This window comes from Pelodiscus sinensis, chromosome 18 (assembly GCF_052426305.1).
Source record: "Pelodiscus sinensis isolate ZL-2025 chromosome 18, ASM5242630v1, whole genome shotgun sequence".
In the NCBI taxonomy this organism is placed as follows: Eukaryota; Metazoa; Chordata; order Testudines; family Trionychidae; genus Pelodiscus; species Pelodiscus sinensis.
This window is the reverse complement of record NC_143069.1, coordinates 978,035-993,397: the sequence shown is the minus strand read 5'-3', so window position 1 is coordinate 993,397 and position 15,363 is coordinate 978,035. Positions and strand designations below refer to the sequence as shown.

General features: G+C 73.6%; 1 protein-coding gene across 12 annotated transcripts in view; it reads left to right on the top strand.

Moving 5' to 3' along the window:
* RYR1 (ryanodine receptor 1) overlaps nucleotides 1-15,363 on the top strand; it is a 154,298-nt gene that overhangs the window by 20,685 nt on the left and 118,250 nt on the right. For all 12 annotated transcript variants that reach the window (XM_089769837.1, XM_089769842.1, XM_089769833.1 and 9 more), the window contains 15 exons: nucleotides 1,131-1,205; nucleotides 1,820-1,976; nucleotides 2,681-2,845; nucleotides 3,336-3,457; nucleotides 3,839-4,025; nucleotides 4,311-4,446; nucleotides 4,704-4,799; nucleotides 5,465-5,583; nucleotides 6,357-6,490; nucleotides 6,832-7,073; nucleotides 8,062-8,254; nucleotides 9,060-9,276; nucleotides 10,515-10,619; nucleotides 11,058-11,161; nucleotides 14,827-14,910. In XM_089769837.1, coding sequence (XP_089625963.1) covers nucleotides 1,131-1,205; nucleotides 1,820-1,976; nucleotides 2,681-2,845; nucleotides 3,336-3,457; nucleotides 3,839-4,025; nucleotides 4,311-4,446; nucleotides 4,704-4,799; nucleotides 5,465-5,583; nucleotides 6,357-6,490; nucleotides 6,832-7,073; nucleotides 8,062-8,254; nucleotides 9,060-9,276; nucleotides 10,515-10,619; nucleotides 11,058-11,161; nucleotides 14,827-14,910 — 2,136 coding nt within the window. The remainder of the gene's footprint in view (nucleotides 1-1,130; nucleotides 1,206-1,819; nucleotides 1,977-2,680; nucleotides 2,846-3,335; nucleotides 3,458-3,838; nucleotides 4,026-4,310; nucleotides 4,447-4,703; nucleotides 4,800-5,464; nucleotides 5,584-6,356; nucleotides 6,491-6,831; nucleotides 7,074-8,061; nucleotides 8,255-9,059; nucleotides 9,277-10,514; nucleotides 10,620-11,057; nucleotides 11,162-14,826; nucleotides 14,911-15,363) is intronic.

Below are 15,363 nucleotides of genomic sequence, written 5' to 3'. Positions count from 1 at the left end.
GGCCCGGTGGGACCCCGATCTCGGTCTGGGGGGGTCTGGGCAGCACCCGGCCCGGTGGGACCCCGATCTTGGTCTGGGGGGGGTCTGGGCAGCACCCGGCCCGGTGGGACCCCGATCTCGGTCTGGGGGGGTCTGGGCAGCACCCGGCCTGGTGGGACCCCGATCTTGGTCTGGGGGGGGTCTGGGCAGCACCCGGCCCGGTGGGACCCCGATCTTGGTCTGGGGGGGGGGGTCTGGGCAGCACCCGGCCCGGGGGGGGCCCGATCTCGGTCTGGGGGGGTCTGGGCAGCGCCCGGCCCGGGGGGGGCCCGATCTCGGTCTGGGGGGGTCTGTGCGGCGCCCGGCCCGGGGGGGGCCCGATCTCGGTCTGGGGGGGGTCTGTGCAGCGCCCGGCCCGGTGGGACCCCGGTCTCGGTCTGGGGGGGTCTGTGCGGCGCCCGGCCCGGTGGGACCCCGATCTTGGTCTGGGGGGGGTCTGGGCAGCGCCAGGCCCGGTGGAACCCCAATCTTGGTCTGGGGTGGGGGTCTGGGCAGCACCCGGCCCGGTGGGACCCCGATCTTGGTCTGGGGGGGGTCTGGGCAGCACCCGGCCCGGGGGGGGCCCGATCTCGGTCTGGGGGGGTCTGGGCAGCGCCCGGCCCTGGGGGGGCCCGATCTCGGTCTGGGGGGGGTTCTGGGCAGCGCCCGGCCCGGTGGGACCCCGATCTCGGTTTGGGGGGGGGTCTGTGCAGCGTCCGGCCTGGGGGGGGCCCGATCTTGGTCTGGGGGGGGGGTCTGGGCAGCGCCCGGCCCGGGGGGGGCCCGATCTTGGTCTGGGGGGGGTTCTGGGCAGCGCCCGGCCCGGTGGGACCCCGATCTTGGTCTGGGGGGGTCTGTGCGGCGCCCGGCCCGGTGGGACCCCGGTCTCGGTCTGGGGGGGTCTGTGCGGCGCCCGGCCCGGTGGGACCCCGATCTTGGTCTGGGGGGGGTTCTGGGCAGCGCCCGGCCCGGTGGGACCCCGATCTCGGTTTGGGGGGGGGTCTGTGCAGCGTCCGGCCTGGGGGGGGCCCTGGTGCCTGTTCTGGGCTGGGCTCCGCAGACGGGGGGGGGCTGCCCGGCCTCCCCCCAGTGCCCCCCTCTCGCGTTGGCAGGTTGGTGAACTACGAGGGCGGGGCCGTGTGCACCCACGCACGCTCGCTCTGGAGGCTGGAGCCGCTGCGCATCAGGTGAGTCGCGGCGCCGCCCTGCCCTGCCGGGAAAGGGGCGTCTGCCTGGGACGCTGGTGTCGCTGGGGCAGGTGTGGGGCGGGGGCTGTATGGCCGGGGCACCGTACGGACCAGGGGAGGCTGGGGGCCCCCACAGAGCCCCACGTGGTCACATCCAGACCGTATGGACTGCAGGGACCAGAGCGGGGGGAACTGTACAGCCGGGGGGGCGTGTACGGCCCATGGGGGGGACTGTAGGGACCAGAGTGTACGGACTGGGCGGCACCGTATGGCCGGGGGGCTCTACGGCCGGGGGGGCTGTACGGCCGGGGGGGGGGGGCTCTACGGCCGGGGGGGGCTCTATGGCCGGGGGGGCTGTACGGACTGGGGGGGCTGTACGGACCGGGGGGGCTGTACGGACCGGGGGGGCTGTACGGACCGGGGGGGCTCACGGCCGGGGGGGCTCTACGGACCGGGGGGGCTGTACGGACGGGGGGGGGCTCTACGGCCGGGGGGGGCTGTACGGACCGGGGGGGCTGTACGGACTGGGGGGGCTGTACGGACTGGGGGGGCTGTACGGACCGGGGGGGCTGTACGGACGGGCGATTCCATGGCCGGGGGCGGGTCTCTCGCAGCTGGAGCGGGAGCTACATGCGCTGGGGGCAGCTGTTCCGGGTGCGGCACGTCACCACCGGGCGCTACCTGGCGCTGGCCGAGGACCGGGGGCTGCTCGTGGTGGACGCTGAGAAAGCCGACACCAAGGCCACGGCCTTCTGCTTCCGCGCCTCCAAGGTGAGAGCCGTGAGCGGGACGGCCCCCCCCGCCCCCCTCTCCTGGGCTTGGCCCCGCCCCATCAGCCCTCCCTCGCCTTCGGCCCCGCCCCATCAGCCCTCTCCCTCGCCCTCGGCCCCGCCCCATCAGCCCTCTCCCTCGCCCTCGGCCCCGCCCCATCAGCCCTCCCTCGCCCTCGGCCCCGCCCCCATCAGCCCTCTCCCGCCCTCGGCCCCGCCCCCATCAGCCCTCTCCCGCCCTCGGCCCCGCCCCCATCAGCCCTCTCCCGCCCTCGGCCCCGCCCCCATCAGCCCTCTCCCGCCCTCGGCCCCGCCCCATCAGCCCTCTCCCGCCCTCGGCCCCGCCCCATCAGCCCTCCCTCGCCCTCGGCCCCGCCCCCATCAGCCCTCTCCCGCCCTCGGCCCCGCCCCCATCAGCCCTCTCCCGCCCTTGGCCCCGCCCCCTGCATTCCCCACCCTGCAAACCCACCCCCCTGCCCTCAGCCCCACCCCATCAGCCCTCCCTCGCCCTCAGCCCCGCCCCATCAGCCCTCCCTCGCCCTCGGCCCCGCCCCCATCAGCCCTCCCTCACCCTCGGCCCCGCCCCATCAGCCCTCTCCCACCCTCGTCCCCGCCCCCTGCATTCCCCACCCTGCAAACCCACCCCCCTGCCCTCGGCCCCGCCCCCATCAGCCCCCCTTGCTCACAGCCCGGCGCCCCCCGCAGGAGAAGCTGGAGGTGGCGCCCAAGCGGGACGTGGAGGGGATGGGTGTCTCCGAGATCAAGTACGGCGAGTCCATGTGCTTCGTGCAGCACGCGGCCAGCGGCCTGTGGCTGACGTACGCCGCTGCCGACGCCAAGGCCCTGCGCCTCGGCCTGCTCAAGAGGAGGGTGAGCGGGGGGAGGGTCCCGGGGGGGCCCAGAGGAAGGCGGAGACGGGGGGATTTCTGGGGGGGCGTGACGCCGCCGAGGGGGTTCCCCCCAGTCCTGCACCCCCCTGGCGCCCGTCGTAGGACGGAGGTTTTATTGCTCCTCCGGGTGCCAGCGCAGCGCGGCCGTGATGGGCTTGCAGGAGCCAGGGCCAGGGGCCTCAGGCCCCCTGAGATGGGGGTGACTGGGCCCCTACAACCCAGCTCCCAGCTTAGCCTCTTCTCCCCTGCCCCCCAGCCAGGTGCTGGTCTCCGCCTTCCCCCCTTTGTCAGGAGGCTGCGCCCGGGTGTCTGGGTTAATCCACATTTGGGGGAGTCAGTGGGAACCTCCCCCCCAGCGCAGGGGCCCCGGGTCACAGAGCGTCAGCCCCCCCCGCGCCACGGGCTCCCAGAGGAAGGGGGAGGTGGGGGGGGTCCCAGCTCCCCACTCACACCCCGGCTCCGCCCCCTAGGCCATCCTGCACCAGGAGGGGCACATGGACGACGCCCTGTCCCTGACGCGCAGCCAGCACGAGGAGTCCCAGGCCGCCCGCATCATCTACAGCACCAGCGGCCTCTATGGCCACTTCATCAGGTGGGGGGGGGGGGCAGACACAGCCTGGGGGGTACTGGCAGTTGATTGGAGTGGGGGGGGGGGATGGTCCAGGGGGCGATTTCCCCAGTGACCATGTTCCCCCGTTTGGCTGGGAGGGTGCAGGAACCCCTTCTCCACTGCCCCGATCAGGCCCCCCAACTCCCTCTGGCCCCCCTCAACCCTTCTTTTGCATCCTAGCCCCCTCCCACTCCAGCTCTGCTCCCCCCGTGTCCCGCACTGACTCCCCTTCAGTCTGCTCCCCCCTCTCCATGGTTCTGGCTCCCTCAAAGCTGCCCCACCTCCCTGCTGGTGGCAGCGGTGGGATGGCCCCGAGCAGAGTGCAGGAGCTGGGCTGACTCCCTTCCTCCGCGGCGCTGGCAGGGGCCTGGACAGCCTGAGCGGGAAGGACAGGGCGGGCGCAGGGGCGGTGCTGCCTATCGACGGCATGATCCTGAGCCTGCAGGACCTGATCGCCTACTTCCAGCACCCGGAGGAGGAGCTGCGGCACGAGGAGAAGCAGACCCGGCTGCGCTCGCTCAAGAGCCGCCAGAACCTCTTCCAGGAGGAGGTCAGTTGTGGGGGAAGCAGTCAGTGTTGCCCCACATCTCTAGGGCCGTGCTAGGGGGCGCTGCCCCCAGGCTGTCAGGGCTGACCCCAGTGCGGCACTAGGGGGCGCTGTGCAGCAGGAAGCAGCATTCAGCCTTGGGAGAAGGATCCTTGTGGGAACAGCTGCTCTGCCCCACCCCAGAGGTGGCTGCATCTCTGTGGCCAGCCAGCCTATGCCATGCTGGGGGGGCAGCGGGGGCTGTGGGGGGGTGCCCGGGGTGTGATCACTGTGCTGCGCTGCCTGCAGGGCATGATCACGCTGGTGCTGAGCTGCATCGACCGCCTGAACCGCTACAGCACGGCGGCCCACTTCGCCGAGTTCGCGGGAGAGGAGGCCGCCGAGTCCTGGAAGGAGATTGTCAACCTGCTCTATGAGCTGCTGGGTGCGTGGGGGGTGGCGAGTGGGGCCGGGGGGCGGAGTGTGGGGCGAGGGGTGGTGCCGTGGAGGGATGGGGGGGTGGTGTGTGGGGTCAGGGGGGTGGTGTGTGGGACCAGGGCCCGAGGACTGGAGTGTGGGGCTGGTGCAAGGGACCGGGGCCCAGGGGGACAGTGTGTGGGGCTGGGGGGGGCGTGTGGGGGCTGCTGGAGCGCCCGTGCTGAGCCGTGGTGCCCCCCCGCTGACAGCCCCTCTCGCCTGCAGCCGCGCTGATCCGGGGCAACCGCTCCAACTGCGCCCTCTTCTCCAGCAACCTGGACTGGCTGGTCAGCAAGCTGGACCGGCTGGAGGCCTCCTCCGGTGAGCGGGGGGGGGGGCACCGAGCCGTGCCCGTGGCGCCAGGCCACGCGAGTCACGCACACGGGTGGGTACAGGGGGCGACGGCGCGTTGGGTCCCCGACCCTGCACCCCCGCAGCAGCCAGGGCAGGCGCCGCCGGCCGGTCCAACGGGGGGGTCACTGCTCCTCCGGGTCCAGCCCAGCACAGACGGGAGGTGGCCACAGGAGTCGGGGCCAGGCAGCCTCAGCCCCCTGGGACGGGTCCCTGGGCCCCTGGACCCCAGCCCCCCCAGCCTGTCCCCTTCGTGCTTCCAGCCCGACTGCCCCTCCCCCAACACCATCCCTTCCGTTAACCGGTAGGACCGGTTGGGTCACTGTCATGGGGGCCCTCAAGGCCCCGCCCCCATTCCAGCCCCCCAGCCCTGCTCACAGGCAGAGGCCAGCAGGGGTCAGCCAGAGCCCAAGCACAGCGCCCAGCAAGGTACTGACACCGCATCACACATGGGTACACACGTGCGCCTCGCACAACTGCACCCAGCTGAGCGTGCGCATGCGTGTGAGCCAGCGCCTGGGCGCACGCGTGCGCTCACATGCAGATCCAGGCTGATCCCAGCCACGCAGACCCCTCCCCCTCCCCCTCCCCACCGAGTGCGTTGCCCTCCCCCGCTCACCGCCCTGCCCCCGCAGGGATCCTGGAGGTGCTTTACTGCGTCCTCATTGAGAGCCCCGAGGTGCTGAACATCATCCAGGAGAACCACATCAAGTCCATCATCTCGCTGCTGGACAAGCACGGCCGGAACCACAAGGTGAGGGCCTGGGCCCAGGGAACAGCGCCCCTACCGCCCCCTGCTGGCAGGGACCAGCGCCCCGCAGTGCGCCCCGGCCTGCTCCCCACCGCCCCCTGCTGGCAGGGACCAGCGCCCCGCAGTGCGCCCCGGCCTGCTCCCCTCTGCCCCCTGCTGGCAGGGACCAGCGCCCCGCAGTGCGCCCCGGCCTGCTCCCCACCGCCCCCTGCTGGCAGGGACCAGCGCCCCGCAGTGCGCCCCGGCCTGCTCCCCACCGCCCCCTGCTGGCAGGGACCAGCACCCCGCAGCGCGCCCCGGCCCGCCCCCCCCGCCGCCCCCTGCTGGCAGGGACCAGCGCCCCGCAGTGCGCCCCGGCCCGCCCCCCACCGCCCCCTGCTGGCAGGTCACTCCCAGTCACTGCACAGTATACCCTGGCCTGCTCCCCACTCCCCCCTGCTGGCAGGGACCAGCGCCCCGCAGCGCGCCCCGGCCCGCCCCCCGCCGCCCCCTGCTGGCAGGGACCAGCGCCCCGCAGCGCGCCCCGGCCTGCTCCCTACTGCCCCCTGCTGGCAGGTCACTCCCAGTCACTGCACAGTATACCCTGGCCTGCTCCCTACTGCCCCCTGCTGGAAGGGACCAGCGCTCCACACTGCGCCCCGGCCTGCCCCCTGCTGGCAGATCACTCCCAGTCACCGCGCAGTGCGCCCCAGCCCCACAACGAAAGGGCGCTCGGTCCGTTCCTGGGGGCCAGGCCAGGGTCCCACGTCCCAGGTCTCCTCTGCCCGGCCCCGTAGGTCCTGGACGTGCTCTGCTCTCTGTGCGTCTGCAACGGGGTGGCCGTCCGCTCCAACCAGAACCTCATCACGGAGAACCTGCTGCCCTGCCGTGACCTGCTGCTGCAGACCTGCCTCGTGAACTACGTCACCAGGTGGGGGCCGGCCCGGGGTGACCCCAGGCCCATGCCCGTGCAGGCTTTACGATCTGGGGAGCTCTAACTCCTAGAGCTGGCAGGGACCCCGGGAGTCGGCGAGTCCAGTCCCCTGCCCCCACGGCAGGACCCAGCACCGTCCCTGGCAGACTTGCCCTGGACCCCTCACTGGCCCCCTTGAGGACTGAACTCGCAACCTTGGGGCTAGCAGGCACTGAGCGATCCTGCCCCCCAGAGCCGGCTGCGTCCCTCCCCCTGCGGGGGCTGCCAGTTGCTTGGGGTCTGGGCGGTTCCCTCCTGCCCCGACTGCCCCCCCTGCTGACGGCCCCTTCTCCCCGCAGCATGCGGCCCAACATCTTCCTGGGCACGCACGGGGGCTCCACGCAGTACAGGAAGTGGTACTACGAGCTGATAGTGGACGTGGTGGAGCCCTTCGTCACGGCGCAGGCCACGCACCTGCGCGTGGGCTGGGCCATGAGCGAGGGCTACAGCCCCTACCCCGGGGGCGGCGAGGGCTGGGGCGGCAACGGCGTGGGGGACGACCTCTTCTCCTTCGGCTTCGACGGCCTGCACCTCTGGTCAGGTGCGAGCCCCCGCGGCACGGAGCGGGCTGTGCGTGCTCCTCCTGCCCCGGGTTCTTGTGCATGGGCTTGTTGCACGCTTTGTGTGACGGCGCGTCGGGGGTCCCCCGTCTCCTGCACCCCGAAATGGCACGAACAGACTCCACCAGCCGGTAGAATGGAGGTTGTGTATTGCCCCTCCAGGGTACAGCGCAGCACAGATGGAATCTGGTTACAGGAACTGGGGCTAAGAGGCCTCAGTGCCCCTTGAGATAGGGGAGTCCCAGCCCCCTCCCCAGCTCCTTCTCCCCGGCTTTCCAGACAGGAACTAACTCCCCCTCTCCAAGCCCTGCCCCCAGCCAGGGCAGCATCCACCTCCCTTTGTTTCTCCCCATGGGGGGTGTCTGGTTCAACCGGTTTGGAGTCACCTTTGCATAGTGAGGTTTTCCCTGCTGGGTCTTGCTCCAGACAGCAGAGGTCACCACAGCCCAGCAAGTCCCCCCCTACGTCACACTTTGCACACTCTAGTGCGCTCTTATGCACCCTCGTGTGAGCTGTCTTGCACGCTTGTGGCCAGCTCTCCTTTGCACGCTTCTGCACACAACAGTCGCTTGCTGCTTCTTGCACACACATGCCAACTCTTGTACACATTTTCCATTTCGTTGGTGTTCTCTTGCACGCTAGGTACACACATTCTGGCACACACTGTCTGATACACCGTCTCACCCATTTGTTGCACACTGAGTTGAGCATGATTTTCCACACGTACCATTTCACCTGCAGGCCCTTTTGCACTCCGACGTGCGCGCTCAGTCTCTTGTGTGTTCTCTGGCACACTTGTGCTTGCACGCTCGTGCCTGCTCTCGGCGTGGCTGTGAATCCCGACCCACCCATCTCAGCCGGGGCGTTGCCAGCGTGCTCAGTCCCAGGGCGGCGTTCACCAGGCGCCCCCCGAAAGCTGTGACCTGCGTGCGTTAGGCACAGCTCCATTTCCCCCTTACCGCCCCGCAGGTCGTGTGGCCCGCGCCGTGGCCTCGCCCGGGCAGCACACGCTGGCGGCCGACGACGTGGTGAGCTGCTGCCTGGACCTGGGCGTGCCCAGCATGTCCTTCCGCATCAACGGCTGCCCCGTGCAGGGCATGTTCGAGGACTTCAACCTGGACGGGCTCTTCTTCCCTGTGGTCAGCTTCTCGGCCGGCATCCGGTGAGCCCGGTGGGGCGGAGGCTGGGGGGAGGTAGGGGCTGCGGGACGGGGGGGTGACGGGGCACAGCGGGGCTGGGGGGAGGTAGGGGCTGCGGGACGGGGGGGCGATGGGGGGCAGAGCGGGGCTGGGGGGAGGTAGGGGCTGCGGGATGGGGGGGTGATGGGGGGCAGAGCGGGGCTGGGGGGAGGTAGTGGCTGCAGGACAGAGGGGTGACGGGGGGCAGAGCGGGGCTGGGGGGAGGTAGTGGCTGCGGGACGGGGGGGTGACGGGGGGCAGAGCGGGGCTGGGGGGAGGTAGTGGCTGCGGGACGGGGGGGTGACGGGGGGCAGAGCGGGGCTGGGGGGAGGTAGGGGCTGCGGGACGGGGGGGTGACGGGGGGCAGAGCGGGGCTGGGGGGAGGTAGTGGCTGCAGGACGGGGGGGTAATGGGGGCAGAGCGGGGCTGGGGGGAGGTAGGGGCTGCGGGACGGGGGGGGGTGATGGGGGGCAGAGCGGGGCTGGGGGGAGGTAGGGGCTGCGGGATGGGGGGGTGACGGGGGGCAGAGCGGGGCTGGGGGGAGGTAGGGGCTGCGGGATGGGGGGGTGACGGGGGGCAGAGCGGGGCTGGGGGGAGGTAGGGGCTGCGGGACGGGGGGGTGACGGGGCAGAGCGGGGCTGGGGGCCAGCAGGGGAGCAGAGGGGGGCTGGGGGGAGGTAGGGGCTGCGGGACGGGGGGGTGACGGGGGGCAGAGCGGGGCTGGGGGCCAGCAGGGGAGCAGAGGGGGGCTCCAGGGAGGAGGGGGTCACACCCCCGTGCCCCCCACAGGGTCCGCTTCCTCCTGGGGGGCCGTCACGGCGACTTCAAGTTCCTGCCCCCCCCCGGCTACGCGCCCTGCTTCGAGGCGCTGCTGCCCCGGGAGCGGATGCGGGTGGAGCACATCAAGGAGTACCGGCAGGACTCGGGGGGCCGCCGCAGCCTGCTGGGCCCCACCCAGGCCCTGTCCCACACGGCCTTCACCCCCTGCCCCGTGGACACCCTGCAGGTAGCGCTCCGGGGGGCCCCGCCTGGCCGGGGGGCGTGTGGGGGGGGAGGGGCCCCGCCTGGCCGGGGGGCGTGTGGGGGGGGAGGGGCCCCGCCTGGCCGGGGGGCGTGTGGGGGGAGGGGCCCCGCCTGGCCCGGGGGGCGTGTGGGGGGAAGGGCCCCGCCTGGCCCGGGGGGCGTGTGGGGGGAAGGGCCCCGCCTGGCCGGGGGGCGTGTGGGGGGAGGGGCCCCGCCTGGCCCGGGGGGCGTGTGGGGGGAAGGGCCCCGCCTGGCCGGGGGGCGTGTGGGGGGAAGGGCCCGCCTGGCCCGGGGGGTGTGTGGGGGGAGGGGCCCCGCCTGGCCGGGGGTCGCGTGGGGGGGGAGGGGCCCCGCCTGGCCCGGGGGGGGCGCGTGGGGGGAGGGGCCCCGCCTGGCCCGGGGGGCGCGTGGGGGGAAGGGCCCCGCCTGGCCCAGGGGGCGTGTGGGGGGAAGGGCCCCGCCTGGCCGGGGGGCGTGTGGGGGGAAGGGCCCGCCTGGCCCAGGGGGGCGTGTGGGGGGAGGGGCCCCGCCTGGCCGGGGGTCACGTGGGGGGGGAGGGGCCCCGCCTGGCCCGGGGGGGCGCGTGGGGGGGGAGGGGCCCCGCCTGGCCCGGGGGGCGTGTGGGGGGAAGGGCCCCGCCTGGCCGGGGGGCGTGTGGGGGGAGGGGCCCGCCTGGCCCGGGGGGCGTGTGGGGGGAGGGGCCCCGCCTGGCCGGGGGTCGCGTGGGGGGGGAGGGGCCCCGCCTGGCCGGGGGTCGCGTGGGGGGGGGAGGGGCCCCGCCTGGCCCGGGGGGCGCGTGGGGGGGGAGGGGCCCCGCCTGGCCCGGGGGGCGCGTGGGGGGGGAGAGGCCCCGCCTGGCCCGGGGGGCGCGTGGGGGGGGAAGGGCCCCGCCTGGCCGGGGGGCGCGTGGGGGGGGAGGGGCCCCGCCTGGCCGGGGGTGTGTGTGGGGGGAGGGGCCCCGCCTGGCCTGGGAGGCATGTGGGGGGCCCCCGGCCCTGCCCCCGTGGGGGAGGTTCTGCGGTCGGGCCGTGGGGGAAGGGGAGGAGGTGAGCTCCAGGGCTGTGGGGCGTCGCCCCATGCACATCACCCCCCCTCCCGGTGCTGGGCCCCCCATTGCTGGGTGCCCCATGGGGAGGCCGAGCCCCACGGGTGGGTCAGCCCTGGGCAGCGTCGCGCTGTGGAGGTGGGGGGCTGGGGCCCCTCTAACCCCTCTCCCCCCAGATCGTCCTGCCCCCCCATCTGGAGAGGATCCGCGAGAGGCTGGCTGAGAACATCCACGAGCTGTGGGCGCTGACTCGCATCGAGCAGGGCTGGACCTATGGGCCCGTGAGTGCCCCCGAGTGCCCCCCCCGGCTCCTGGGGCCCCCGAGTGCCCCCCCCGGCTCCTGGGGCCCCCGAGTGCCCCCCCCCCGGCTCCTTGGGCCCCCGAGTGCCCCCCCCGGCTCCTGGGGCCCCCGAGTGCCCCCCCGGCTCCTGGGGCCCCCGAGTGCCCCCGCAGCCTCCGGGGCCCCCGAGTGCCCCCGCAGCCTCCGGGGCCCACAGGCCCCCATGCTGAATCCACCCCCCCAGCTGCCCCTCATGGGGGAGGGGCCTCGCCCCTGCCTCACGCCCCATGGGGGGCGGTGCCCATGGGCAGCCGGGCCGTGGCGCTGAGGGGTGGGCACCGGCCATGTGCCCCCGGCCTTTGGGTTCCTGCTCCCTGCTGGTGCCGGGTGGGGGCGGGGGGGTCAGGTGAGTCCCTGACCCCCCCCCCCTTCGGGCCAGATCCGGGATGACAACAAGCAGCTGCACCCCTGCCTGCTGGATTTCCACAGCCTGCCCGAGCCGGAGAGGAACTACAACCTGCAGATGTCAGGGGAGACCCTGAAGTGAGTGGGGCTGGGAACCGGGGGGGGGGGCAGGGCCGGACGCTGTCAGGGAGCCGAGCCCCCCGCTGGGGTCCCCAGTGCTACGCACACGGCACAGGCAGCACGTCGCCTGGATGGGAAGTGCACCTTGAAAAGCCGCATCTGCACTCATGTCCGCGCATGTTTGCACACGCACACACGCAAACACACACGTGCACATGCACACAAACACACTCGCACACACAGGTACACGCACGAATGTCCTGGCTCAGATGCCCGTGGGACCAGGCATGAAGGAGGAGCTGGGTTCACGGATCGGCTTGCAGGGCCCAACCCGGAGCTGAGCAAGAGCCCCCATGTCATGCTGGGGGGGCTCCTTGAGTGCGGGGCTTTCAGGGTCGATGTGCATGGCCAGGCTGCCCCCCCCCGTCGGGCTCCTCTGGGGCTCAGCCGGTGTCCGTGGCAGGGCTGCTCGTGCCGTGGCTCCGGGTCGTCTCCGGGTTTCTCCCGTTGCCTGGCCCCTGGCCGTTGCGAGGGGCTCAGCTCGCCCCACAATGCAGAGACACCCCCCGTGAGCCCTGGGTGGCCCCGACTGCCCCCCCGGCCACCCACTCCCCAGGCTGCCCACACCCAGCTCCGCCGGCCCCACGCCCCAGGCCACACACGCCCCAGGCTGCCCACACCCAGCTCTGCCGGCCCCACGCCCCAGGCCACACACGCCCCAGGCTGCCCACACCCAGCTCTGCCGGCCCCACGCCCCAGGCCACACACGCCCCAGGCTGCCCACACCCAGCTCCGCCGGCCCCACACCCCAGGCCACACACGCCCCAGGCTGCCCACACCCAGCTCCGCCGGCCCCACGCCCCAGGCCGCACACGCCCCAGGCTGCCCACACCCAGCTCCGCCGGCCCCACGCCCCAGGCTGCCCACACCCAGCTCTGCCGGCCCCACACCCCAGGCTGCCCACACCCAGCTCCGCCGGCCCCACACCCCAGGCTGCCCACACCCAGCTCTGCCGGCCCCACGCCCCAGGCCACACACGCCCCAGGCTGCCCACACCCAGCTCCGCCGGCCCCACGCCCCAGGCCACACACGCCCCAGGCTGCCCACACCCAGCTCCGCCGGCCCCACGCCCCAGGCCACACACGCCCCAGGCTGCCCACACCCAGCTCTGCCGCCCCCACGCCCCAGGCCACACACGCCCCAGGCTGCCCACACCCAGCTCCGCCGGCCCCACACCCCAGGCTGCCCACACCCAGCTCTGCCGGCCCCACGCCCCAGGCCACACACGCCCCAGGCTGCCCACACCCAGCTCTGCCGGCCCCACGCCCCAGGCCACACACGCCCCAGGCTGCCCACACCCAGCTCCGCCGGCCCCACACCCCAGGCTGCCCACACCCAGCTCTGCCGGCCCCACGCCCCAGGCCACACACGCCCCAGGCTGCCCACACCCAGCTCCGCCGGCCCCACGCCCCAGGCCACACACGCCCCAGGCTGCCCACACCCAGCTCCGCCGGCCCCACGCCCCAGGCCACACACGCCCCAGGCTGCCCACACCCAGCTCTGCCGGCCCCACGCCCCAGGCCACACACGCCCCAGGCTGCCCACACCCAGCTCCGCCGGCCCCACACCCCAGGCTGCCCACACCCAGCTCTGCCGGCCCCACGCCCCAGGCCACACACGCCCCAGGCTGCCCACACCCAGCTCCGCCGGCCCCACACCCCAGGCCACACACGCCCCAGGCTGCCCACACCCAGCTCTGCCGGCCCCACGCCCCAGGCCACACACGCCCCAGGCTGCCCACACCCAGCTCCGCCGGCCCCACGCCCCAGGCTGCCCACACCCAGCTCTGCCAGCCCCACACCCCAGGCCGCCCACGCCCCAGGCTGCCCACACCCAGCTCTGCCGGCCCCACGCCCCAGGCCACACATGCCCCAGGCTGCCCACACCCAGCTCCGCCGACCCCACACCCCAGGCCACACACGCCCCAGGCTGCCCACACCCAGCTCTGCCGGCCCCACACCCCAGGCCGCCCACGCCCCAGGCTGCCCACACCCAGCTCTGCCGGCCCCACGCCCCAGGCCACACACGCCCCAGGCTGCCCACACCCAGCTCCGCCGGCCCCACACCCCAGGCCGCCCACGCCCCAGGCTGCCCACACCCAGCTCTGCCGGCCCCACGCCCCAGGCCACACACGCCCCAGGCTGCCCACACCCAGCTCCGCCGGCTCCACACCCCAGGCTGCCCACACCCAGCTCTGCCGGCCCCACGCCCCAGGCTGCCCACACCCAGCTCTGCCGGCCCCACGCCCCAGGCCACACATGCCCCAGGCTGCCCACACCCAGCTCCGCCGGCCCCACACCCCAGGCCACACACGCCCCAGGCTGCCCACACCCAGCTCTGCCGGCCCCACGCCCCAGGCCACACACGCCCCAGGCTGCCCACACCCAGCTCTGCCGGCCCCACGCCTCAGGCCACACACGCCCCAGGCTGCCCACACCCAGCTCCGCCGGCCCCACACCCCAGGCCACACACGCCCCAGGCTGCCCACACCCAGCTCCGCCGGCCCCACGCCCCAGGCCACACACGCCCCAGGCTGCCCACACCCAGCTCTGCCGGCCCCACGCCCCAGGCCACACACGCCCCAGGCTGCCCACACCCAGCCCCGCCGGCCCCACACCCCAGGCCACACACGCCCCAGGCTGCCCACACCCAGCTCCGCCGGCCCCACACCCCAGGCCACACACGCCCCAGGCTGCCCACACCCAGCTCTGCCGGCCCCACACCCCAGGCCACACACGCCCCAAACTGTGCACGTCCCAGGGTCCCCACACAGAGCACCTCCAGCTAGGTGGGGGAGGGCCATGGCTCAGTGTGTGATGCACACAGCTTGCTGTGTGACGCATGGAAGGGGCACGGCTTGGTTTGCGATGCATGGGAGGGCGCAGCTCAATGTGTGTTGCACGCGGCTTGGTGTGCACCACACATAAGGGGCATGGCGGGGTGTGCAACGCACGTGAGGGGCGCGGCGGAGTGTGCAATGCACAGGAGGGGCGTGGGTCAGTGTGCGACACGTGGCTGGGTGTGCGACACAAGCCAGGGGCATGGCTGGGTGTGCGACGCACGCCAGGGCACAGTTCAGTGTGCAATGCACAGGAGGGGCGTGGGTCAGTGTGCGACACGTGGCTGGGTGTGCGACACAAGCCAGGGGGATGGCTGGGTGTGCGACGCACGCCAGGGCACAGCTCAGTGTGCGATGCACGGGAGGGGCGTGGGTCAGTGTGCGACACGTGGCTGGGTGTGCGACACAAGCCAGGGGCATGGCTGGGTGTGCGACGCACGCCAGGGCACAGCTCAGTGTGCGATGCACGGGAGGGGCGTGGGTCAGTGTGCGACACGTGGCTGGGTGTGCGACACAAGCCAGGGGCATGGCTGGGTGTGCGACGCACGCCAGGGCACAGTTCAGTGTGCAATGCACGGGAGGGGCGTGGGTCAGTGTGCGACACGTGGCTGGGTGTGCGACACAAGCCAGGGGCATGGCTGGGTGTGCGACGCACGCCAGGGCACAGCTCAGTGTGCGATGCACGGGAGGGGCGCGGCCTTGTCGCAGAGGTGGTCTCGTGAGGGGAGGCGGGGAAGCAGGCTGGCTCCTGTCCCCCCCGACGCCCCGTTTTGCTGCCCTGCAGGACGCTGCTGGCGCTGGGCTGCCACGTGGGCATGGCTGACGAGAAGGCCGAGGAGAACCTCAAGAAGATCAAGTTGCCCAAAACGTGGGTGCTCGCGGGGGGCCCCAGCCCCGGACGGCGCTTGGCATGGGGCCTTGGGTGCGAGCCCCCTGGGCCGGAGAGCTGGGTCCGTGGGGGGGACCCCTTCGTGCTCCAGCCCCCCCAGGCTCACCCGCTGCCCCCGCCTCCTGGGACTGGCCCGGTGCCCCCGGCTCTGGAGCGACTCGCAGCCAGCGGTTCGGAGAGTCCTCGCTTGGGTGTCTGAGCCCCTTGAGTCCCGGGCCGGGGGCCTCTCCCTGCGCCCCCCCCGGCCCCTCAGCCAGGGGCCTCCATTGCTAAGGGATGAGGGTCGGGGTGGCTGGTGTCACCGGGCAGCAGCACGCCTGGGCTTCTGGGTGTCTGCAAAGGCCTCAACTTTCCCTTCGCCGCCTTAACCAGGCATCGCATGGGGAAACTGAGGCACACACAATGGTCGTGCAAAATAGCATGGAAAATTTC